General features: G+C 38.9%; 1 protein-coding gene across 4 annotated transcripts in view; it reads left to right on the top strand.

Annotated features, from left to right (window-relative positions):
* Positions 1-24276, top strand: part of LOC131359820 (protein unc-79 homolog) — a 32911-nt gene extending 8635 nt beyond the window's left edge. Inside the window, exons 10-51 of one of the 4 annotated variants that reach the window (XM_058399955.1) lie at positions 364-404; positions 764-792; positions 2737-2966; positions 3632-3803; positions 4158-4388; positions 4536-4726; positions 5605-5728; positions 6326-6466; positions 6856-7071; positions 7154-7381; positions 7536-7668; positions 7867-7946; positions 8032-8180; positions 8378-8535; positions 10181-10362; positions 10475-10676; positions 10787-10966; positions 11372-11440; positions 11845-12146; positions 12323-12505; positions 13971-14136; positions 14240-14389; positions 14593-15843; positions 16359-16460; positions 16821-16937; positions 17071-17173; positions 18058-18198; positions 18402-18440; positions 18555-18667; positions 18788-18873; positions 19688-19861; positions 19950-20018; positions 20145-20255; positions 21435-21539; positions 21633-21710; positions 21794-21883; positions 22021-22196; positions 22287-22470; positions 22567-22770; positions 23185-23262; positions 23397-23438; positions 23540-24276. In XM_058399955.1, coding sequence (XP_058255938.1) covers positions 364-404; positions 764-792; positions 2737-2966; positions 3632-3803; positions 4158-4388; positions 4536-4726; positions 5605-5728; positions 6326-6466; positions 6856-7071; positions 7154-7381; positions 7536-7668; positions 7867-7946; positions 8032-8180; positions 8378-8535; positions 10181-10362; positions 10475-10676; positions 10787-10966; positions 11372-11440; positions 11845-12146; positions 12323-12505; positions 13971-14136; positions 14240-14389; positions 14593-15843; positions 16359-16460; positions 16821-16937; positions 17071-17173; positions 18058-18198; positions 18402-18440; positions 18555-18667; positions 18788-18873; positions 19688-19861; positions 19950-20018; positions 20145-20255; positions 21435-21539; positions 21633-21710; positions 21794-21883; positions 22021-22196; positions 22287-22470; positions 22567-22770; positions 23185-23262; positions 23397-23438; positions 23540-23728 — 7009 coding nt within the window. In that variant the 3' untranslated portion in view covers positions 23729-24276. Of the gene's footprint in view, positions 1-363; positions 426-763; positions 793-2736; positions 2967-3631; positions 3804-4157; positions 4389-4535; positions 4727-5604; positions 5729-6325; positions 6467-6855; positions 7072-7153; positions 7382-7535; positions 7669-7866; positions 7947-8031; positions 8181-8377; positions 8536-10180; positions 10363-10474; positions 10677-10786; positions 10967-11371; positions 11441-11844; positions 12147-12322; positions 12506-13970; positions 14137-14239; positions 14390-14592; positions 15844-16358; positions 16461-16820; positions 16938-17070; positions 17174-18057; positions 18199-18401; positions 18441-18554; positions 18668-18787; positions 18874-19687; positions 19862-19949; positions 20019-20144; positions 20256-21434; positions 21540-21632; positions 21711-21793; positions 21884-22020; positions 22197-22286; positions 22471-22566; positions 22771-23184; positions 23263-23396; positions 23439-23539 lie in introns of all 4 variants that reach the window. The other 3 variants (XM_058399954.1, XM_058399953.1, XM_058399956.1) reach the window with 3 other exon arrangements.
* Positions 24277-26609: the final 2333 nt, after the last annotated feature.

Genomic DNA, 26609 nt, shown 5'->3' with positions numbered 1-26609 from the left:
ACATTCTAAGTACACAGTGGTCTGTGAATGAGTGCCTGACCAGTCGTGGTGTTTGCTCACATGAGTAGTTACCATGGTTATATTATCCCCTCTTTGCCAAGAGTCTGTAACATTATCATTGTTAATTAAACAGCTGTGGGTTTTACCCTGTTCATTAATCTTGCCTTTCATGTGGCTTCATCTTGTAAATGACCTTCAGCATTGTGTAAATAGATGTTGAAAGAGAAAAGAAATCTTGCCAGGGTAAGCAGGGTTGGTAGAGTGCTGTCCGTTGTCAATATTGGTTTTTAAACAAATCTTGTATGAATGATTGTTTCATGTGTGTTCTGGTGCTCTTTTTCTTCTCATGTTTTGTATCTGTAGAGATCATGCAGAGTGGCTGGTTGATGTGCTCTTACCCCAAGGTCAGCATTATTATTCATCTTGTGGGTATTTCATGTTGAATAATAACACACCCAACACATGGACACACTCATAGACACATAGTCGAACCACACACACACACATTCTGGTGACACATGAATAAGTTTAGCCTTGCAAGCGAGATAAACTAGAAAACTACATTTATTTATGAAGCCTGCTGCTGATTTTCTAGATAAATAATACAAACATAAAGCTTTCATCAGACAGTCAAGTGTGTTACACATCTGGATTGAGCTATGATGGACATATAACATTCAAGATGTTCAGCATGTACTAGCACAAATTTCTATTTTGGCAATTTGGAGTAAAAGTTTAATAACAATATTCTGTACTGTTTCAGCTGAAATATCTGCCATATGTCAAAAGAAGGTAAGATTATCATAAATTGTATTTGATGTCTGTTCTGCTGGGGGAATGTAGTCATGTCACTGGGAAATCATGTCTTTCAGCATGGGAATGGATCATTCATTGTGCAGATGTCTGTTGTTCCCAATAGAATTACAATATTTTGTCTTATGTTTTCCTTTTCTCTTATGTACCTGTACATATGTGAAATTATATTCAGGTTACACATATTTGCTGTATTTAGCCTGGCTCTCATTGTGTCTGTGACTCTTCTTGTGCCTTGCATGGTGGTTGCCATGGTAGTCAAGATCTCATCTGCAATAGATCTAATCAGCTCACGTTCTTACATCTGCATGCTTGTTGTTGCCTCTAGTGAAGTCTAATATGCTGTATCTGCCTGTAGATCTGTAGCAACATTGCATTGTAGAATAACAACATTTCATTCTTACTGTTTGATCATTTTAGGGTCTAAAATCATCAGAGCTGATGTGAATGTACCCAACTAGTGTGAATTGAATCCCTTAATCTCTTATAATTATTTTCCTTATTATTCATTTATTCGTTTCAAAGCATACTATTCAGTGATTTCTATGAATTATTCAGCAAGTACAGTGAAAGTAATAGGAGAGAAATGTAGTTACAAGAGTGATGAATAAAAGTCTGGAGCCACTGACAAGTCCTTGAGGCTCAAATATATTAATGCTAATTCTGTACTGGTGATTTTACAGTGCATTTATCAAATGATGGTGGAATTGTGTGAACGTATATATATATGATATAGTCAGTGTCTGATTCTGTCGATTAAAGATTTATGTCTCAACACAATAATAAGCCCTTTGATAGTCTTCCTCAAATGCATTCGTAGTCTTTACAAAGCTGCCCCTGACATACAACATACTGCTCTTGTTCATAATGGAACTAGAAGGCCATGATGATGTGTGTCCTGGAAAACCTCCTTGCTGTGTTTCCACAGTGAGCCAGCAAGCAGTGGGAAGTAATCTCAGGTACACCGACTGAAAGAGTCACACAGCGTTTTCATATGAGGCAGCTGTCCTGAAGCTTACAGTGATTTGCTCGTTTTTAATCCACAATCGTTTAAATAGGCTTTGTCATTCTATAATCTAAAATGTTCTTTTGACTATTATGTGCACTAGGCCAGGTTTCTCATTTAGATAAGTGTGTTGCTTAGAATGTGCCTCATTTATGCGTACTCATTACACTATACAGCTTTTAAGAACTAGAAATTAAAAAAATAACAACAATAACAATAATAATAGTAATAATAATAATAAAAATAATGCCTTTTATAAAGGTATATAAAGTATATATGTATTCAGAGACTATTTAATTAATAGGCATCATTGGCATAATGCTAGATTTGGGTTCTCTTCATCGTGGAGAAGCAAGATTTCATGTGTCTTTACAACAGAAACATATCACATATACGTAGATAATCAATTAAATCCTCAAACAGTTCTCAGTGCCAAAATCTTTATTTTAAAGGGTGTCTGGCAGGCAGTTTGCTGCAATCACCTGCTCTTACCATTTGTACTGCCATTACTGTTCTGCTGTGACAGATGGAACCAGTAAAGGAGCATTTCAGAATAAGATAATACTTAATACTATTAATGCTTAATGTTAAAATAAAATAATATAATAACACCGTGTATCAGGAGTGTTTCTATTAGGGAATGATCAGATTTAGCCTGTCCTGTCCTTGACCATGTTTTTTTATTTTTAGCAAAATGAGACACTATGGGTATTCAATATGCCTGCCCATATTCCTTGGGTCCCTGCATATTCATTGCTTATAAATAACTGTGTTTCTGTTATGTGACGTAGATGGATGTTATTGATTTCTCTTCCTCTTGCCACCTCCTTCTGTTTCACTGTCTCTGCCTGTCTTTGATTTATGTACTCTCTCTCTCTCTCTCTCTCTTTCTCTCTCTCTCTGTTTCTGTCCAACAGAACTGCAGCTCTCATGTGAGGCGGGCTGTTGTCACCTGCTTCTCGGCTGGCTGCTGTGGTCGGCATGGCAACCGGCCCGTGCGCTACTGCAAGCGTTGCCATGTCAACCACCACAGCAGCGAAGTGGGTGCTTCAGCAGAGACTCATCTGTATCAGACATCTCCTCCCCCCATCAACACACGTGAGTGTGGAGCCGAGGAGCTCGTCTGCACTGTGGAGTCTGTCATCAGGTACCTACACTGTCTGCACTGTCCAGCACTGGGACTGAAACTGTATGACGCATATAGGATTCACACAGTAACACAAACATAGTAATGCTTTGACCTGGCATTAACATTTTGCAGTCCTGGATTTCTAATAATTATGTATTACATTGCTATAAGTATTACATTATTAGAAGAAGAAAAAGAAGAAGCATTTGTTTAACACAGAATGCGTTACAGAATAGTGAAATTCATTTTTTGCATATCCCAGATGGTTAGGAAGTTGGGTACATAGCGTAGGGTCAGTCATTATAAGGTACCCCTGGAGTATAGAGGGTTAAGGGCCATGGATAATGGCCCAGCAGTGGCAGCATGGCAGCACTGGGGCTTGAACCCCTGACCTTCTGATCAGTAATCCAAAGCAATAAATTCTAAATATTTTTTTAATTCTGATATATAGTACTTATCCAAATTAATAATATATACAGAGTCTGATATATAGAGAGATATTAAATATTCAGTCAGTCATTTTATTTATCAGTTCAAGCTTAAAAATTAAGGCCACATGCTCCCAGTTATTCAGAATTTCATATTATGGGACAATATAGTAAAAATACTGACATATTGACAGTATTGTGCTGTATTATTAGCTGTATCATTTATTGTCTGTCGTATGTCTCACATTGTGTTAGCCTGCTGAAAGAGGCAGAGATCCATGCAGAGCAGCGGGAGTTTGAGATGAACCGCCGGCGTCAGATGGGCCTCTCCACCTCCCACCACTCTCTGGACAACCTGGAATTTGACAACAAAGAGGATGACCAGCATGATCAGAGGCTGCTCAGTCAGTTTGGCATCTGGCTCTTGGTAAGGAGTATATTCATGTTGATAGGTGTGTGTGTGTGAATATGCAGGTGCATGTTTTTTCAATATATTCTTGAATTACGTTTTAGACTGAAAAAATATTTTCTTTGTATAATAATACCATCATTACCAGTACTATATATCACTAAAGCTATAACTAATCATTACCAAAATACTAGACTTCTACTACTAGAAGGCCACAACCATATTATCACTATTTCCTTTACTAAATCAGTCACTTGACTAAATAGCATATTAATACAGCTAATACACTATGCTAACAAATTACAAGCTCATCCATTTAACCTCCATTTCCATCCACATCTCCATCCTTCCATTCCCTGAATTCTGCTCCAGGTGAGCCTGTGTACCCCAAGTGAGAACACGCCCACAGAAAGCCTTGCCCGTCTGGTTAGCATGGTCTTCCAGTGGTTCCATTCCACTGCCTACATGATGGATGATGAAGTGGGTAGTCTAGTGGAGAAGCTCAAGCCACAGTTTGTAACAAAGTGGCTTAAAACTGTCTGTGATGTGCGTTTCGATGTCATGGTCATGTGCCTGTTGCCCAAGCCAGTGGAGTTTGCCAGGGTAAGAAGAGGTTCTGACCTTCACCTTCTAAATTACTATATATATATATATATATATATATATATATTTATATATATATATATATATATATATATATAAATATAAATAAGTAAATAAATAAATGAATAAATGTGTGTGTACTTACAGGTGGGCGGTTACTGGGATAAATCCTGCAGTACAGTTTCACAGCTGAAGGAAGGCCTAAACCGTATACTGTGTTTAATCCCCTATAACGTTATCAGCCAGCCACTTTGGGAGTGCTTTATGCCTGAATGGCTGGAGGCCATACGAACTGAAGTGCCAGACAACCAGCTGAAGGAGTTCCGGGAAGTCCTTAGGTATTGTGATGATTACCTATATGGATTTCTGGTTTATTCATAATAGAAAACTTAATATGAACGCATTTTTGCAGTTACAGTTAACCTTTCAACTTTACTGACTTATTTTGTCAAAAATGGCATTGAACACCAGATTTTTGTAGCATGAATTTGGCTCTGTTTCATCAAATGCTATTCCTGCACATGATACTTTTTGTTTTTGTTAATAATAACACTGTTTGCTGAGCCATAACAACATGCATTGGACACATTAAAGGACGTAAAAAGTCAGTCAAGATGCATTTCACGCTTTCCTTGCTTCAAACACCCATAAATGAGCCCTGACGTTCCGGTTCAGGGTTGCTGGGAGCTGGGTATCTCCTGTGTTAGGCTAAGGAACAATCTGAAAACACTCGTTACGATAGAATAAATGGTCCAAAGGGGAACATTTCTGCATCATGTATATTTATGCTTATGCTATTTTTAAGTGTGATTAACACTAAGGTGTTGAGATGCATGGCTCACAGATGCCCCATGGGTGCTATCACTTACCCTGTCTTGGTTACCAAGGCAACACACTCACTAACTAGGTGCCATGACCTTCATCACAAATAAGGTCAAATGTGGAACCCCCTTTGGCTCTTTGGAATTATTTCTGTACTGCGCAGCCTTATAGAGGTCACTATTAATGAGAAGAAAGCAGTTTGTGTGCCTTTAGCTAAGTCTCCTGTCCTCATTTGTCACCTCTACCAAAAATCCTCTATGAATTTATGTTCTGGATTAATTAAGTCTCTTCATTTGACCTGAAAATTCTAAATGTTTCTTTTATTGCTTTGCCTTTTTTTGTGAAGCAGTGTGGTCATATTGTTCCATCTTACCTCTTTCACGTCTTCCTACAGCAAGATGTTTGATATAGAATTATGTCCACTGCCCTTCTCCATGGAGGAGATGTTCGGTTTTATAAGTTGCAGATTTACTGGATATCCTGCATCAGTGCAGGAACAAGCCTTGCTATGGCTACATGTGAGTATATATGTATATGTATATATATATATGTTGTATATGTACATGGGACTGCTACATGAGATTGACACAGTAACTGTTCACAATTCCCTGACCTTGATTCTCCTTTCTTGTCAACTTTAAGAACTAAGTTTGTGCGTGTCACATGTCTATTTTGGGAGGATTATGGAAAAAAAAATAAAGGCATGGCACATGCTGAGTATGGATCTGGGTCAGTGGTATCGTGAGACAAACACAGTGAGCCAAAGCTCCCACATTTAAGTCTTTGATGTCACATTTTTAGCTACTGACTCTTCCTGGTGCATCCTATGTGCAGTCAGCAGAAACACTCCTCCTCTGGTCCAAACACTTCCATTTCTTTAAAGAAGAATGAGCATTTCTGGATATTTATTTGCAGATATTTATGTCAGAAATTGCAGTGATGTCATCCCCTAAACCTAGAACATTACATTCATGTTCATTGCCACAGCTTTAAAAAAAAATATTGCATTATTTGTACACAAACCAATTTTGTGTGCTTTTACTGAACCTGATGCTTAAAGTATGTCCTGCATATAAGGTTGTCCTTGTATATTTTATATGCCTCAATATGTGCAGGTGCTGTCCGAGTTGGACATTGTTGTGCCCCTGCAGCTCTTGATTGGCATGTTCTCAGATGGTGTGAACTCTGTGAAGGAGCTGGCCAATCAAAGGAAGACACGAGGCACAGACCTAACAGGAAATGCTGGGGCCAGAAGGGTATAACTGACATTTATCAGCTCAGTTGGATTCTGTTTATACCGAATAAAACATTAAATAATATTAAACACATGCAATGTGCAGGAGCTTGTGCGATGTGCAGAGCCTGCTCAATTATTGGGTGCAATATTAAAGGGAGGATGGTTGTCATGACAACAAGGCAAAGACTAAATATAGTCTCTTTAAAAAGGCTATATTATTGGCAAGCAAATGATACATCTAAACACCACTGGATTGCTGAATGGGAAAAAGAATATTTTTTTAATAAAATATTTTGATGGTGTATTTGGTATAACACAACTATAAGCTCAGCTTAGATGCATAATATTTCTTTTTCTAAAGAAAGCCTATATAATGTGCAGTGATCTTGATGTACTTGTCTGTTGTAGGTGAGTGTGGTTTCAGATCCTGGTAGACGAGGGCATAACAACACCCTTAGTCCTTTTCCCAGTCCATTCCGAAGCCCATTCCGTAGCCCTTTGCGCTGCAGCCCCTTTAAGAACCTGGGTCATGCCACAGGTAACTGTGCTCTAGACTTGGACTGTGACGATGATGATATGAACCTCGGCTGCTTCATCCTCATGTTTGACCTCATTCTCAAACAGGTGACCAGTGCAACAGCACCATAAACTTTACTGTTTTTGACATAATTTAACTTCTGACTCCATCGTTTCTTTGTTTATGTAGATGGAGCTTCAGGATGATGGAGTGACTCTGGGATTGGAAGGCAGTCTGGGAAGAGACATTGTAGGGATAATTAACAGTGTGTTCCAGGCTCCCTGGGGTGGCTCACACACCTGCCAGAAGGACGAGAAGGCTATGGAGTGCAGCCTGTGCCAGTCCAGCATCCTCTGCTACCAATTGGGCTGTGAGCTCCTCCAGAGACTCACACCTCCTGAGGAGATATGCCTAGTGGTGAGACAGAATACACTAATACACACACACACACACATATATATATATATATATATATATATATATATATATATACTATATATATATATATATATATATATATATATATATATATATATAGTAAATTAAGTAATTATTTTGCTTTTTCTAAAAGGAGCCCTCAGACGGTCTTGAGGACAGCCTGATCTTTCCCATGTCTGAACAATGCCTCAGACCAGAGAATGGCACAGAGGAGGGAAGCAACCAGGACAACCCTGATAGCCAGGGTGATTCCCCTGATAACCCACGTAAGTGCATATGATAACTATCACCAAAATTAGATAACATGGAGCAATCTGCAACATTAGATCACATCAGATGTGATGTTTTATGCAGACAGCAACCCTGCCATGTACACTGAAACACTTGTTGTTTGATTCTTTGTCATTTAAAACAAAAACACATTATAATTTCATGTTACATTCATTTTTCCCTTTTTACCACAGCTTTAAAGAATAATACTGAAAGAAAATTCTCCTATCAGCAGCTTCCAGCTTCTCATAGGCTTATTTATACCATACTTCAGGTAAATATTCTCTCATTTTGCACACTACAGATGAGGCTTTTTGTTGACTTTTAAAATTCACATAAGTGCTGCTTTTCTGCTGTAGGAGATGGCTAAGTTTGAGGAGCCAGACATTCTCTACAACATGTTGAACTGTGTAAAGATCCTGTGTCTGCATGGGGAGTGTCTGTATCATGCCCGCAAAGACCACCCTCAGTTTCTGGCCTACATTCAAGAGAAGATGCTCATTCCAAGGTATTCAGCTAGTTAGCAGCCTATGTAATATTTTATCATTTATGTGTTGAGAATTATGTTAACACTATTTCTATAACCACTATAACCATGAATCTGTCCTACAAAAAAAATTAAATGATCCATTTTAAAGAACAAAGACGTGTTCAAGTCACTGTGTATGTGTGTGATCCACTGCTCTGATCTGCTCTGGTGCCCAGACTGTGGTCCATGCTGAAGTCTGAGTTCTGCCAGCTGGCCTCACTAGCAGTGCCTCAGCTGCTCCATGCTCTCTCACTGTCCCATGGTGCTGATATTTTCTGGAAATTGGTGGATAACAGTTTCAACAACAAGGATTGGAAGCTTCGCTTTGAAGCAGGTCAGATCCATTTGCAAGTCTGGTTTCGCTGTGTTCATGTCGACTGACTTGAATCGCTGATATTGTGGCATTGATCCTAGTAAGAAAAAATTAGATCAATAGGTCAGTATACTAGAAATAGGTGTGCTTTGATGTTCCCTTTTTGAATACTGCCTCGTAGATCTCCATCTTGCCAATCTATGATTGCGTGTGTGTGTGTGTGTGTGTGTGTGTGTATTAACTGATTCTCTGTTGGTTGCTATGGCTACTGGGCTTGCTCCTACAGCATTGAGGAATTGTGGGATTTAAGGGGCCTCTTATGATGATTGGCAGAGAGAAGCTATGACCTTGTAGGAGAAGTGAGAGGATGTTCAGCTCGATCATTACAGAGAGAGAACGTGCTTCAGATAGAATTAATGAAGTTGAAAAAGAATATTCAACCTACAGCAATCTGAAATCTGCATCACAGTCTATAAATACATTCCTCAGTTTTATCTTCGGTGGTTGTGTAAGTCAAAGCTTTAAAAATTTTACTGTCTTGTGCATACAAAGTGCTTGAGCATGACCTTCTTGTGCTACAGTTGTACAATTCAACCCAGAGACAAAAATGATAAGTAGTATAGAAAATTCCAAACATATGCAGTCTTAAATTCATTCAGTCCTTTCAGAGATCTAGTTCTACAGGGCTAACGGCTTTACTTTTTAAATGTGTGACTAAAGTATCTGAGGCTTGTAAAAAATCCTTTGAGGCATTTTAAGACAAGTGGAGATGATGTATTGGTTGTACTAGTTAAACATATTGTTTGGCTAAAAGGCTTTTAGCCCCATGGTATTAAAGGCAATTGTTCCTTGATGTGGATAAGATCCAGGTGTGGATAAGACTGTACTGCACCCTTCTCATTCACTATATTCACTAGTTTAGGTTGGATTGTTTAGAACCCAGTTTGAAGAATAGGGGCAAAGCATCCTATTCAGATACAAGGTGATATTTAGATTTTTAAAAGCAGGCACTATTCAGAATCGGGTTAATCATAACCAGTCATGAGTACCAAAATCATGCATCCGTACATCAGTATTCACACCTCAGCAGTCTACAGTAACCATAGTATTTCACGCAGAAGTGTATGTTTTGGAGTGTAAAAAATAAAAACCCACAATGGAAGGCCAATTAATTCACTAAATTAGAGTTTTTTGCCCACACGGATGACATTGGAGGAGACAGCATCTTAGTTAGGGACATTGCTTATCTAAAATTACAAATGAACTGTAAGCATAGCAGATTAATGGCTGATCAGTTTATTCCTTAAAGAGAGAGAACTTAATTTGTAAACATCTGCAAATAAACATCTTGGATTAGAAAAAAAATCTGTAACATATTTCAGTGTAGATCGTGTATATTCCACCCCATATTATAATAAGAAATAAAAAGGATGTGCTCTGGTGGCCTCAGAAGCCTGGCACATATGGCTGACTAGAGTGCGCCATCTATTGTTACATTACATCACATGTAATTCTTGTATTGATTTAATGACTGGGGGTTTTCTATATCCGAGTAGCTGTAGCCTTAATAGCCTGTTGGTAGTCCACTACATGGTCATATGTTAAATTAATTACAGAAAAGAGCATTTTACTGAACAAATAACTGAAATGTATTTTTTGTTTACAGTGGAGCGAGTTGCAGTTCTTTGTCGCTTCCTGGATATTGGCTCAGTAACAAAGAGCCACCTACTGAAGTACTCACTGGCTCATGCTTTCTGCTGCTTTCTGGCCAGTATCGAGGATGTCAACCCTGCTGTGGCCACCAGAGCCAGGCTACTGCTAGACACCCTCAAACGACCATCACTGCAGGTGCACACACACACACACACACACCGAGTTAACAGAGTTCTATCAAGCATGTAGTAATGTTAAACAGTATCTCTGTGATATTGTTTTTGAGTGTGTGTTTATTTCCCATCAGGGTCTGTGTCTGTGCTTGGACTTCCAGTTTGACACAGTGGTAAGAGACCGTCCCATAATCCTGAGCAAACTGCTTTTGCTGCACTCTTTAAAGCAGGATATCCCTGCCCTGAGTTGGGAATTCTTTGTTAATCGTTTTGAGACATTGTCCCTTGAGGCTCAGCTACACCTGGACTGCAACAAAGAATTTCCTTTCCCAACCAGTAAGCATGTGTATATCTGTGTATTCTTGTGTGTTTAATAATAAAGCTTGTTGCATGGACACATCTGTGGTGCTTCAGTAACCGCATATTTTCTTCCTTTATAACCAAAGCCATCACTGCGGTGCGGACTAATACAGCCAATCTAAGCGATGCAGCTATGTGGAAGATCAGACGAGCTCGTTTCGCACGAAATCGACAGAAAAGTGTCCGCTCTCTCAGAGACAGCGTAAAGGGGACGTCTGACTCTAAACGTGCCTTTTCCCTGCCTGAGACATTTTGTGCCAAGCTTCGTGAGTTGTATCATTTATCTGTCCCTGAACTTGTCTGTTTCTATTTTTTCTCTTGTATCTTCATCTTTCTGCTGCCTCGCTCACCAGTGTTAGAATGTGTTAATAATTTATTGCTGTGTCACTTTGTGTGTTTCAACACTATAGTCACTGCACACAAATGCTTTGGGTTCCAGAAAAGACGCTCACAGACAATTAACCATAAATCATTTTTTAGACAATATAAGTAAAATGTTATATTATATTCTAGCATTGTCTTTAAGATGTGCATATTATACATTTTTTCACCACAAAATTTGTGTTTCTGAAATAGCCATTTTGAGGTAAATGTCTGAATCATTGGTGAAATTGTGGTTAAACGGTGTGCTAACTTGTGTGTAATTACTTTTTCCATGTGTGATTTCTTAGCTTTAAGGCTTACAAGACAAGAGTACTCTGCACCCACACTTGGAGATATGCTTGAGAAAGTCTTGCCAGGTAATTAATTTTGGCAACTAATAGTGGTTTACATGAATAAATTAAAATCTCTTCTTAATGACAGTAAAATGAGACCAGTGGTTCACAGTTTATTTGTTAAGCAGATAATTAGACTATCACTGTATTGATGTGGGTTTGTTTTCCATTTATTTTGCTTTGCTTACCCACATACCACCTGTTATTTTAAAGAGTGGTTAAATATTTGCTATACTGATGCCACATCCCACAGTTCTGACCAGAGATTTTATAGTGATAGCCTTAAAATTAAATGAACCAGTTCTTTCATCCACTTCAACCTTTAGATGAATCACTGGGCTAAGTTTAGCCCTCATGTCTTATGACTCAGTTTATATTCTGAAGCCCTCCAATCAGATGCTGAATATGTAAACCTGCACTTTCTGTAGCCCATCTGCCAGGTCAGAGCTCCCCTCCTGAGGATGACTCAGTCATCAAGGACCTCCTTCCAGAGGACAGTGGCATAGATCACCAGACTGTTCACCAGCTTATCATGGTGCTAATGAAGTTCATGGCGAAGGATAAGAGCAGTGCAGAGACTGATATTGGCAGTGCCAAAGCCTTTAATACAGTCAAAAGGCACCTGTATGTATTGCTAGGCTATGATCAGCAAATTGGCTGTTTTATGATCGCACCGCAGAAGATGCGCTCCTCCACCTGCTTCAATGCATTCATTGCCGGCATTGCACAGGTGAGATATTAACTGGATATGTTCATTTATTAACAACCTTGAAATTAAACAAAAAGCATATTAGCCATATTAAGTCGTGTTCACAAATCAGCAAAATGCTAAAAAAAAATGTATTCAAATAAATGCAAACATTCAGTGCTGATATCGGTGTTAATACTGATATCTGTGTAAATAAGGTGATGGACTACAACATCGGTTTGGGGAAGCAGATGCTGCCCCTTGTGGTCCAGGTGCTGAAGTACTGCACATGCCCTCAGCTTAGACCCAACTTTCAGGAGGCACCACGCTGCTCACTTTGGGCTCTGAGGCCACACATCAGGCAGATGTGGCTTAAAGCTTTACTTGTCATTCTCTACAAGGTACAGAATTTACTTCTCCTACTTGGCATCATAGGCACACTATTTTTTTCGACCAAAAGTTAAAAGTTACAGAAAAAAGCTTGTTTATCAGGAAGGAAAGCAATGTGTTACAGAACAGACTACGTTTTAGGCAAAAAATATAATTAAGGATTTGGGGTTTTACCTGCAAAAAAGAAGCAGGTTTGTTGTTTAGTTTGTTGCTCCCTGCTGTTTTCATGTACACTATTTTATGCAGAACTATTTAATGCCATTTTGAAGGCACCCTTGATTAAACCATTTTCAAAGACTTTTGCACAGTATTACATATTATGTATTATGAAGATGTACAGATATGCCGACAGGTGCATTTTTCTAAGGAATGAAGCAACCGCATTTTGTGCGACCGCATTTTACAGAACATGTTCACATTGAATGACATATGAAGACTAGCGTTTATTATACTTATAAATAAATCATAAGAAGTGTGATTATTGCTAAACCGATTATAATACATTTGAGAAACTAATTCAGATTTCTCCAGTCCTTTAAACGAACAGGCTTAATCCATATTTTTCATCAGACATTTATTCCATCTAAACTTATGGTTTATTAAAATCTTAAAGCACAGTATTCATCAACTACTTTGAGTTTGTCAGTAATGACAGTGAAACTAGGCATGGCCAGATCTTAACTTTGAAGTGATTTTGAAACATACAAACAGATGCACAAGTAACATATTGAAGTATACAAGTATATTATACAAGTAATTATATCAAATTGATTGCCAGTTAACAACACATACATCAAATATGTCAATTAATATCAACACAAAACAGGTTTTAGGTTTAGAGATTTCATGAGACAACTAACAAAAAGACCTAATAGTGGGACCCGGAATTGTAGGTCACAAAATCTGAAAGAATCTCAATAGAAAACACCAACCTATAACGAGTTTACTTGCCCCAAATTACAGCTAGCTCCATGAGTACCATTACAGCTACCTCCATGAGTACCATTACAGCTATCTCCATGGCCCAGCCTCTGTTTCATCCACTAAGCTGAAAGTCATGGTAGGGTTGCCATTCCAAAGCCATTTCATCAAAGATGAATGCACAAAGATGCATAATGTGGTGTAACGGGCACCAACACTAGATTCCTGAGCAATGGAAAAAAGCTTTTTCTTGTGAAGTACTTAACAATATTTCCGATGTCTGGAAGGATTTGCATTCGGAGGAAGTTGAAGGATTCCTTTAATACCTTCTCAAGTCTGTTACCAAGCTAATTACAATAGTGGATTAATGGTTTGTGGAAATCATTAAGTTAAAATGATTGCTATGTGTGGTTGTGGAGGCAAATTCTCAGGTTCAGGTGCATCCTATGGTCTAAACATTATTTTTCTGTTATGAGAGAGAGGGATGCAAATCCACGGGTGATTAATACATTTTTATATTTAGCCTCAATCTCTCTGAATATATGTCTGTTGCAGTATCCATACAGAGACATGGATGTAAGTAAAGAGGTTGTGCTGCACCTGATCCACATCACCATCAACACCCTAAACGCACAATACCACAGCTGCAGACCTCATGCCTCAGCTGGCCCTCTCTACAGCGACAACTCCAATATTAGCCGCTATAGTGAGAAGGAAAAAGGTAAAATTTTAATGAACGCTGTGAGCATTACAAAGCACAAGGAGCAGTAAAAGGAGCAGTAGGTTTAAATTGATCATGATGTGTTGCTATGACTTGTTTGCAGAGGAGGATAGTGTGTTTGATGAATCAGACATCCACGACACTCCCACTGGGGCAGGCAACAAGGAATCACAGACCTTCTTTGCTCGGCTTAAGAGGATTGGAGGCAGCAAGTCTGTCAAGTATCAGCCTGTGGACCTCAATGCTCAAAGAAGTAGGTGTCGGTATAGAATGCAGTGAATCCTGCAGCATTTTAACATCATGAACAGGTTCTTGTACACTTCGCACATGAGTATCATAGCCATGTTGTTAAAAGTTGTTAAGTTGTTTTCACTGAATTGTGTATGCAATGTTAGGGAAAATCTTGCTTCGATTACAGCCTTAAAGCAGTTGTCTAAGCTTTGCCATCTGTTGCAGGTGAGATTGAGTTGGCGGAGTACAGGGAGGCAGGAACCCTACAGGACAGTCTGCAACACCCATCAAGAGAGGATAGCAGCAGCAAGAAGAAGAGACTACAGGCCATGCACAAACAGAAATCTCTTGACATTGCCAACACAGACTCCATCCTCTTCAATCTGGATGAGCATCGGCGCAAATCCTGCATTGACCGCTGTGACTTGCAAGGGCCTCCGCCTCCACCACCCTCATGTTCTAGCTCAACAACAAGGCAGTCACGCAGGGCAGATCACCGTGCCAAGGAATCCTCAGAAGGATCCAATCTCCATTTTGATAACATCAGGCCTGTTATTCCAGAAGTGCGTCTGAGCTGTATGGAGACTTTTGAGGATAAATCTGCAGGGCTTGACTCTCCCCTGGTCATTTCTTCTGACCCTGCTCATGGCAAAGAAGATGGCGACCTGATTGATCTCTCCTCAGACTGCACTTCTATACCAGAGAAGCGCTCCATTCTTTCACTTTCTGACAGTGACTCACTGGTTTTTGAACCTCTTCCACCACTGCGCATTGTTGAAAGTGACGAAGACTTGTTTGAGGCACTTTCAAAACCACCACTTGGAATGCAGATTAAATCTGAGCATCCGTCACCATCATCTGTCAGCACTATTCTGCGTCTGTCTCCTTTTGTCCAAGTGAGTGTGGAGGATTGTTCTAAAGAAAGGACAAGCAAATCTTCCAGCCCTGCAAAAGGGAGTCCTGTGCAGTCAGTTGAGAGTAGAAATCCCTCTGTAACCCCTACTGCCTCGCTGGAGCTCCCAGATCCCATATATCATCCTGGTTTAGAGAGTCCCATGACCCTGAAGCAGAAAAGAGACCTGTTAAGAAAGTCACCACATGTACCAGACACATCTGTAGATGATGGGTATATGCAGTCAGAAGACAAAACCGGAGGAAGCCCCTCTGCTAAATCTGTGTACCTCAACATCCCCGAGGACACACTGGAAAATCTAGACCCACTGAAAGCAAAGAAAGAAGAGGAAGGAGGAGCCCCCAGTGAGGATGAGAATGATGCTGAAAATGATGAAGATACTGGTGATGAGAGAGAGAGCGAACCAAAGCCAGAAGATGAAAGTGAGGAGGCAGAGTTTAAGATCCAGATTGTACCCCGTCAGCGTAAACAGAGGAAGATTGCGGTCAGTGCTATCCAGAGGGAATACCTAGACATTTCCTTCAACACTATGGACAAGATAGGGGAGCAGACCACAGACGCCGGTAAACAACTTTGTGACATTATTGTGTATTTCACTTTTATCTGCATGTTTTCATTTATATGTAAGTCCATATTTTTATGTGCATAAATCATCCTAGAATGCTACCTCCAGCAATATATGTGCTGGAGCAAAGGAGAAAATCAACTGATTTCATCCTGGTGCCTTAATACAGAATAATTCAAAATGTATAGTAAAAAACAAATACTTAAACTTTTAAATGACAAAATTTTGGCATTTGGAAGAAAGTGTCAGTACAACAAACTAACAAATAGTCATAAGATTGTATTTCCTTATGGCCACCCCTTGAAATATGAGGTGTTTTTTAAATTTCAGATGTCATACATTGTCTGCTTATGACCCTCATAATTAGAGAGCCCATATAAATTAATTAGCATTTGAATATTAACAGTTGCATACAACACATGCAGTAGATTACCAGTCAATAATATATTAGAGTAATTAATGTAATTAGTGAGCAATAAATCTTTCCGATCAACCTCCTGAGTTGCCTTACAGATCACAAAGCTCTGTCCAAATTGGAAAAGCCACGAGAGTCAGCCTCAGCCCCAGCACTTGAAGCCACAGTCCCAGAAACAAGCAACCGCTCCTCAGTAACAAGTAGGAGCTAATTATCTTTCTATCTATTACATATCCATTATCTTGTATTCCTGGCTCATAAAGCTGTCTTTGATCCATTAAGCCGGCTATATATCTACCTGATTTCCGTCATCCTCACATGTAAACATTATGACCTTATTCAGCCGTCATTATTGCGTTTGCTAAACCTATATACTTTAGAGTGTAGTAAGATTTTACACAGTGATTTTATTAGGTGTACATAAAGAAATTAAAAATGTGGTTTTAATTGTTTGTATTCATTAACAAGTCACATTGTAAGGTCTCATTTGTCTGGAGAATCTAAATGTATTTAAAATTTCTTTTTCAAACCTTAAATACATCTTTGTTTATGTCTGACAGCTCAGTACCGTCAGGCAAAGCGAGGCTCTCTAGGAGCTGTGACAATGAGTCAGCTGATGAAGAGACAGCTGGAACATCAGTCTAGCGCTCCACACAATATCAGCACTTGGGATACAGGTTACTGAATACACACACTGTAGAAAAAAACCTTTTCAAAAGAATTGCTCACTTTCGGATAGCACTCTATGCTTGCCAATGATATACACAAACCGAACAAAGCTGATGCTGAACAGTAATGATTTTCCTCCAGGTCTCACTAAAACCAGCCTGCTGTCTGCTCCTAGCACAGTCAGCATGTTTGTGCCTGCACCAGAGGACTTTAGTGATGAGCAACCAACCAATATGGCTGACAGGTGAATTTATTTTATATATATTTATATGCATGTCTGCCTGTTTAGGTCTAAAAACATGATTTTGTGTACTTTATTATGATTAACTGTTATTATTAAAAAGTATTTTAGAAAAATCATTTTACACTTTTTTTTCCTGAGACCTCTGTGATATCTGAGAAAAAGAAGAAGGTGTAAAATCATCTGCATTACAGTTCTAATATTAACTGCTGGGATGCATTGATACCGTTACTCTTATGGGGCATGGGTCTGATATTTTGCTCATTTAATGTTATGTCTAAAGAATTGCTCTGATACTAGCTTCTAATACCATGTGTTAAAAAACGGACGACCTAATCAGTATCAGTAAGCGTGGTTATTAAAAATGAGCACAAGATGCTGTGAACAGTAAATACATTAAGATGTGTGCTGTCGTGTGTGAGAGTGTTTCAATTCTGTGGGTGCCGAGACACAGACAGTTGCCTTTCCGTAGCTTTCCAGAGTCTACACTTTGCTCAAGAGTCCAGGTGCAATTCATGGCACTTGTGCTCACTGACAATGCTCCGCAAGCTCAGGTCAGCTGCGCTCACACTTGCTATTACAGATGCTATTTAAATGCCAAACTATCCTAAACAAACTCAGCACTAGGTGTTCATTGCTAGCAGCACAATGCAGTAACCAGCATAAACAAAGCTCAACAGATGTTCCATGTCACCTTTAATCACTTAATACTAATCAAATCAGCATCATTACTGGTATCAATGATAACCAAACAGCAAACACTTATACTTCTACTCAGTCTGAAAAAATGGTGTCAGTGCATATCCCTATTTAAATTTTTAAAAAGGAAAAACATGCAATGCCACAATGATCAATTTAATATCTGCTTCCTTTCTTCATATAAATAGGTGTCGAGACTGTGGTGCAGTGTTAGAAGAGTATGATGAAGAAACCCTGGCATTGGCTGTGGTCGTTCTCTCGATGTTTACCCATCTGAGTCCGGACCTGGCTGCTCCACTACTCCTTGACATCATGCAGTCAGTGGGCAGGTAAAGATCCCCAGCATAAATGAACACACAGCCTACACCGCACTGCACACAGTGCACAATACAAGAATCCACTTTTTGGGCTAGGATAGATCTTAAAACCACATAGTGTGAAATAAAAAAATATGTGCTGACAAAATCTAGTGCTTGGCTGTGAAATGAATTAGCTGCTTCAGTATGTTCTCCAAATTTGTTTTGTTTTATAGGTTGGTTTCTAGTGCCAGCTACTCAGGCCAGGCTGAAAGGTAGGTGTTTGTGTATTTGTCTTTCTGGACATGTGTCCAGGCTGTATGTCTTAAGTGTGTACGTTATTCTGTACTCTGCAACTCTGCAACTGATGTATGTTTTGATCATTCAAGCATGTTGATCCCTGGTAATGCTGCTGGTGTAGCTAAGCAGTTCCTGCGCTGTGTGCTCCATCAGCTCGCCCCCAATGGCATCCTGCCACAGCTATTCCAGAGCAACATCAAAGGTAACCAAACATCTGCTCATGCATACTCATAAACATAATCCTAATACACACGTACATGGAAAAAAAATACACTGACAAAACACTAATATATTTTGTATTTTTGTATTTTTTGTATTTTAGACGGAAGCTTCCTCCGCACACTGGCTGCATCTCTTATTGATTTCAATGAACTGAGTTCTGTGGCAGCATTAAGTCAGCTTCTTGAAGTAGGTCTTAAAATGATTCTTATTTTGTTATTATAACACACACGAAAATAGGGCACAAGATCACATCTCTGGCAAATATGTGACATTTATAGTACAACCAGGTTATAAGAAATGGGACAGGGCTTAGAATGCCTTGTTTGCAGTGTGTAACTTTAGCAAAAGTGAATTTGAAAATATCACCGCACCAACAGATTTCTAATGTCGTACCTCTTATCGCTTCACTCTATCCACTCTAGCATAAGCTCTCTCAACTGTGTGAGAAGATAACAAAATGGCTTATGTCCAACCAAATTAGTAATAAGCCTGCATTATAGCACTAAGCTACGCTGGCACATGAGAAGTCCAGATGGACCCAAATGCACACTGTAGGAGTTAATTACAACACTGTAGGTGTTAACACTAGAAATGTTGATGTGTACGATTTTGACACTAAGCCATTCTTGGTCCTACAAGCTTTTCTGTTGGATCTCTGACAATTAAAAAATACACAGAGTTTACCAGCAGATGGCACTCTTGTCAAAGAGTCAAATCATTAATTTTTCCATCCTTGGCTTCAGGGGCAGTCTGTGAAAATGGGATTTACATTGCATTTATCTTGAATGTGAAGTTTTCTGATTATAATGAAAATGCTTTTAAATGTTAGTCTACCCCAAAACCTTATTTAACAGTCTTGAACCAGAGTTCATCCAATTTCTATTTTAAATGCTATGCACCCATACAGTTTCATGATTTGGTAAACAGAGCACAGGCTCTGGTGTAACACACTAATATTCCTTATTTGTTTTCAGTATTTCTTGAAATTTCTTGCTTGTAGGGTTTGAACAATAAGAAGAATTTGCCTGCAGGGGGCACAATGCTCCACTGCTTGGATAACATTGCCACTTTCATGGAAGCTCTTCCTATGGACTCCCCTAGTAATCTTTGGACAACCATTTGTAACCAGTTCCAAACCTTCCTGACCAAACTTCCTGCTGTGCTTCCTCTGAAGGTATTTAAGCTGCTTGCCGATTTAGCTTTTAGATTTTAATTCATTGTGCGTGACTTAACTTTTTTTTTTCTTTCAATAATTTGTTAAGTATCCACTGGACTCCAGCTTGAGAATCATCATTTGCTTACTGAAGATTCCAACCACTAGCGCAACCAGAGTAAGCTCTTTTTTTCATGGAACGCTTGAAAAACAAATATTTCACACTTATTTAAATAAAAACAATGATATTCTGGGCTTTGGGGTTCACTTTAGACCAAGATGTGTGTCTGAATTTTTCTGGCAGAGTTTGCTGGAGCCGTCCTCTAAACTGCTGAGCTTTGTTATTCAGTATGGCGTCTTCAGTCTCTCGTACCTTGTTGAGCTCTGTGGCCTCTGCTACAAAACCTTCAGCAAGGTAAATGTACAATCAATAGGCTTACAGTGCATGGGTTTCTTATAGTACTGTGGAAAATGGAAATATTTATTTATTTATGAAATATGTTGTAATGGACAGCTTAGAAGCATTCCTTACCCTGTTATATCATTGACTGCCATCTGTGATTAGTACTTGGTGTTATGATTATAGAATTATATTTTATAAGTGATTGTGAAACATTGTCTATACAGCACTGGCTCACAAACTAGACTACTGTGCTTATTATGGAAATAATTTCCTGCAAATCCTTGTATCTGTAATATGCAAAATTTACATATCAATGATAACTGTGATAGAACTGCTGCATACCTCTACTGAGTACACTGGATATAAATGTATCCTTCCTTTGTTATGAAATATGGTCTCCCTCTCACATTCTCTCTTCCTACCTACCACTTGAAGAATTCCATCAGTGTCTATTGATTTTCAGATTTTAGAAAGCAGGTCCAGAGGAGGAGGCTATACATCCACTCCAGAGATCTGCTGATAATATCATAAGTGAATCCCTACAGATTTTTTTACTCAGTGTGGGGGATTGTCCTTCACATGGTTCGCCATAACATCCTATCCATCAGCACTGTGTTTTATGCTTACAATTATATTGATTTTTCTTAGGCAGCTTTTTACAGTATCCCACAATATTTATTTTTAATAATGTTCTTTAATGGACAGTACCGAGGATACTGAATTGAGTAAACCATTTGCCCTAAAATGACTTGCCATAAAAACATCAGAATTAGTTACATTGCTACAGTTGTGTTGTCTGAGCTTCTCCTCACACCCAAAAGGATTAGAAATGCTGACACAGATCTTACTGCTGAGAGAAAGAGAGAGGCAGCAGTTAAAATGGCTTTTTATCTGGGCTGGGGCTTTATAAGTAGAGCTGGGCTTACTGCCATTTTAATCTGCTGGTCTTCAGCATGAAATATGGATTGAAAACATTATACTGAGGGACAGAGCAAAGAAAAGTTCATTATGGCGCTGGAGACAAATAGGCATATTGGATAAAGAGATAAAAAAGGCAAAGCAATTATAATACCATACTGGGAAATGCAGCAGAACCGGGAAATGCAGAAGATTAAACAAGAGACAAAGACAAAAAAATAGTTTTTTCTCCACTACATTTCAGTATTCGGGTCCTCTTTTCTATTTCTGCAGGAAAGGGATAAGTTCTACATGTCCCGTGTAGCAGTTCTGGAGTTGCTACAAGCACTGAAGTTCAAGTCTCCAATTCCTGACACTAACCTTCTTCTACTGGTCCAGGTAGTTTGTTTTCCACTCTATTGAAGATAGAGGAGAATTGAGAAGATATACTAAACATACTAAAAATACTCATTTATTTCTGTTTTTAATAAGTTTGTATGTGTCGACATTGGAACCCGGCTGTCTGAGTCTACCATTCTCCAAAAACACATGATTTCATCATTACCTGGGGTGAGCAGCACACTATATAGAATTATCTGATGCCTTGTTATTGATACTGATTGTTAAGAATCATCTCTGTTTTTTTGTCTTAGTGCACAACAGCTGCTATGGAGTGTTTGAGGCAGTACCTCAGTGAGCTGCTGGACTTTATTGCAGACATGCACACTTTGACAAAATTAAAGGTTTAGTATACATTAAACAGCAAGACAAAATTAAAATATTTATAACCTGTTATTTTTATGTGTTGGAAACTACAGCAGACAGCGAACAAAATTCTGAAACTGTACCAAATGTACACATAATTTTATCCCTCGTTTAGAGTCACATGAAAGCTTGCTGTCAACCCCTTCATGAGGATACTTTTGGTGGGAATCTAAAAGTGGGTTTGGCTCAGGTAGCTGCCATGGAAATCAGTAAAGGTAACCATCGTGATAACAAGGCTGTGATTCGCTACCTGCCATGGCTCTATCATCCACCCTCTGCCATGCAACAAGGGTAAGAGTGTTCTTGGCTCGTCATGACCATACAACCACAACATACATAAGGTTTTTAACAGGTTATTGCCATTTTCTTTCTTTGTTTTAGCCCCAAAGAGTTCATTGAGTGTGTATCCCACATCCGCCAGCTTTCCTGGCTTCTGCTGGGATCTCTTACCCACTGTGCTTTGCATCAAGGTTCCACGTCTTGTATGCCCATTCCTCTAGAAGCTGGCTCTCACATTGCAGACCACCTTATTGTAATCCTCATTGGTTTTCCAGAGCAATCAAAGGTACATCAGCAGATCAACTCAATCCAGATTTGTTCAGCCATATGCAGCCTGAACCAAGAAAATGCAGCGTTGATGTTTCTGCTGTTCTTTCACCAGACATCCGTGCTCCACATGTGCTCCCTGTTCCATGCCTTCATGTTTGCTCAGTTGTGGACCATCTACTGTGAGCAAGCAGCTGCAGCACCAGCTGGGCAGAACCAAAACCAAAATGAGTTCTCCTCAAGCGCTATCCTTACAGGCCTGGAGTTCTGGAGCCGAGTCACTCCCAGCATCCTCCAGCTCATGGCCCATAACAAAGTAGTAAGATAATTATTTCCACTGTTATGCCATATGTATCATTAAAGCTAAATTCCCTTATTGCCATACACAGTATGTTTATGTTTTTCATGAACTAATAAATAGCATGTTATATTTTGAGAGTTATTAGTGCATTTAACATCAATGAATGCTGAATCCTGAGTCACTGGATAAATTATTTGGTTTATTTGGTTTGCATATAAGAACATAAAATAGCAGCTGAGAAAAATGACCTGGACAAATTACTCCCTGTAATCTGATTATTAGTACATAATTTCATTTATTTTTTAAATTCAGCATTTAAACAGGATTCTCTCCAGAAGATTTGTGCTTGTGATTGCATGATTAGAAGCATAAAACTATTTAGTTAATCCTTGAAGACAGCTGTTCTGAGACTGCAGGTTTCTTCTCTTTTAGATGGTCGAGATGGTGTGTTTGCATGTCATCAGTCTGATGGAAGCTTTACAAGAATGCAATTCAACCATTTTCGTGAAAGTAAGTTTGGATTCCTTAAACATCTGCTAATGAAGAAATTATTTATGTTGACTGAGCAGAACATAATAGGCGGTTTTCTTGTTCCTATATCTCATGCTTAAACTGTTACCTCTTTTTTTTGCTCATTGCTTCAGTTAATTCCTATGTGGCTGCCGATGATTCAGTCCAGCCTAAATGTAAGTATATGTTCTACAGTATTATGGCAATATTTCTAATATATAACCCAGACAGCAGCTGTTTTTCTGTGAGCCGATTAACTCGGTGTGTTTATTTGCAGCATTTATCTGCGGGTCTCCAGCTGCGTCTCCAGGCCATCCAGAACCGAGTGAATAACCAATGTCTCCAGGGTCCTGCTTCTAGCACTTTTCCCTTCGCCTTGCGCAAGTGGCTGCAGTGTACTCAGTTTAAAATGGCTCAGGTTGAGATCCAGTCGTCTGAGGCCGCCTCGCAGTTCTATCCCATGTGATGTGCCGTCCTATAGAAGCTTCTGCAAGACCAGCAGCAATCTGCGCCAACCAGCACCCTTTTTTTCTTTAAACCCAAATATAGTATTTTGCAGCAATGCTTTTGTATAAAATGAATTATACTGCATTTTGTGGATATTGGCAACAGCAACTCTACAGCAGCAAAACTAAGAAAGTGTGACTGTAAATATCTTCATCGAGCTCTTTCTGTCTGCATGTAATTATCATGATCATGCATAAGGGGAGTGACACTGAATTATAAGGTGCCAGAACAGCCGAACATGTGGTGCATACAGACGCAGGAGTCTTCCTACTGTGTGTGTGTGTGTGTGTGTGTGTGTGTGTATTTCTGTGAGACTGTTTAAATGGTGTGAAAGTCACACTCACTGTAGAGTACACACCTTTAATGTGTCATCAGAATATGTGAGAAAGTTCATCGTGTGAATGGTGATTGATGTATAGGGCTTAAATTCTAATCAATTTGTTTACAAGATAGTATGTTTATTTCATGTAAAACAAATAAATAAAATACATATGTTTTTCATTTGTATTCAACCTGTCAGAATTTATACCTTAAAACCTTAAGTGAGAATAAAAAAATTGACTCGGGAGTTAATTTAATCTTAAAGGTGCAGTTTGTAATATTGAAAAATATTTTTTAGATCTATTATAATTATACAGTTGAAAAACTATAACATTAACTATCATAACTATCACAATACTGGTATGAAATAGATCTAATATTTTTTTTTATTATACCGCATTTTTTGGGCCAGAAATAATCCACCACCAGACCATATGTTATCTTTAAACTTCTAATTTCCAACCTTCCACTAGGAAAAGGCAAAAGTCCCCCTTGGCTGGAAATTCCTACTTAGCCACTTGGCCTCATAATGATGAGGGTTTTTTTCTCTTTTTTCCTACATCATATCAACATGGCTGGACAGAGCATCAGATGTAAACAAAGAAGCACTTCATACCTTTAAAAGAGTTATGCTGTATTCTAAATATTTGCATTAGATCAATCAATATACAAACATGTTAAAGGCTAGTAGATGACTATTACAATATATATCTCGGACTGCTCCTTTAAAAAAAGATAAAATACATGTCTGTTAATAGACTGTGGCAAAACTAATGGCATATCCCATGCAAATCGAATTAGCCTTGTGGACCAGTACCATCCTCCTCCTGTTCAGATTCTAACATCAAGTCTATCTCTCCCAGCACAAATCAATCAGACCACAAACCAGGCCCAGGCAGCTGTGTAACTCAATAAAGCCTCTGAAATAGACAATGGAGGTAAACAAGCCAGCTGAAGCAGGAGAATAGTATGTGTTTTCGCTCATTAATTTGTGGTGCTTTTTTAGAAATGCCCCAAACTCAATTACAAAGGCCCTATCACATGCCTAAAGTGATTCTAGCCAGGTCTCATTAAGTTACACATTACCAGCTTTGCCCTTTCCTAATTTTATTTCCATCCTGAAGTTTAGTGTGTTTTATTTTCCTCCTTTGCATACACACAATAACAATGCTCCTGTTGCATGACCTTTATTCCCCTTCCTCAGTGCCATAAAAACAGTTTGAAATGACAATAAAAAAGCATGATCTCTAATATTTAGAAAAATATTGATAATGTTCTCATTAATATAAGCACACAGCATCCCTGGCAACTTGCCCTGCCCTCGAGCAAATCAGAGGGTTAGGAACCTTCCCATCGACCTCTAAACCCTGTTCATCAAAGAGACCCTTGTGTGTGTGTGTGTGTGTGCATGTGTGTAATCAACTCCCCATGCTCAGAGGCAGCATATGCCAGACGCCTGCCATGGTCGTTTGAACTCAGAGCCCTTTCAAATATCTCACTCATTAAGAGCTGCTTATATAATCATTCTCACAGATCCTGGCTCCGCTCCTGCCTGATCCGGCCTTGCCTCCACAGTCTGAACCATATGTGTGGATAGCTGAGATGATGAATAGCCAGCTGGACATCAGTAATTAAAGATGGCCAGAAGATTCCGAGAACCCTCAGGGAAGGTGGCACTTAAAAGATCTGAGTGTCTTGGGTTGATGAAGGTCATTTGCAGTGACAGCGCATACAGTTTACTCTCAAATCACATTCTTACAAATATATTTCCTGCACTGTCTAAGAAATCATACTATGAACTTATGATAGTCTGAAGCATTCTAAAATAAAGGCATACTTTTCCTGGTGCATGGGGAACTTAATTTACAAAAGACTTTATCTTGATGTTACCATCTTGACAAACAAGACTAGAGAGTTTGTGGCTTCCTCTGAGACTACCACTATCAGTCATTCTTAAGGTCATGCAAAGATTTCCTGGTTATGTGACAGTACAAGAAAACTATTATTCTTGTTCAAATATACACAAAACTATAATGAAAATGATATGACAGCAGTCATTTCTCTGCTGTCATGTATTTCCTAAATAAGATTAATTCATTCATTCTTCCAATTTTAATAATCGCTTTATCCTGGTCAGGGTTACAGTGAATCCATCAAAGCACATCACACACCCACCCACACGTTCACACCTAGGAGCAATTTAGAGTCACCAATCCATATATTGAACTGTCTACATGTTTTGGACAGTGCAGGGAAGCTGACAAACCTGAAGTAAACTACACCCTGGTAGCAACCCAGATCTGTGGGACTTTGAGCCAGCTGTGCATCATGCCAATCCTGTATCAGATGCAGTCTCCTTGGCTTGTAGAGAGCCACTTTTAACAAAGGGGATTGCATGCCACCTCACATTAAATCATTTTGATAAACATGTCTATGAAATGTAATTAAATGTTTATATCTGATTTTATTGAGATTAACATTAACCAAAGTTCCATTGCTTCTAATCAGTCCAAAAAAAA

This window comes from Hemibagrus wyckioides, linkage group LG09 (assembly GCF_019097595.1).
Source record: "Hemibagrus wyckioides isolate EC202008001 linkage group LG09, SWU_Hwy_1.0, whole genome shotgun sequence".
Classification (NCBI taxonomy): Eukaryota; Metazoa; Chordata; class Actinopteri; order Siluriformes; family Bagridae; genus Hemibagrus; species Hemibagrus wyckioides.
Note: the sequence above shows the minus strand (reverse complement) of the source record. Positions and strands in the feature narration are given on the sequence as shown.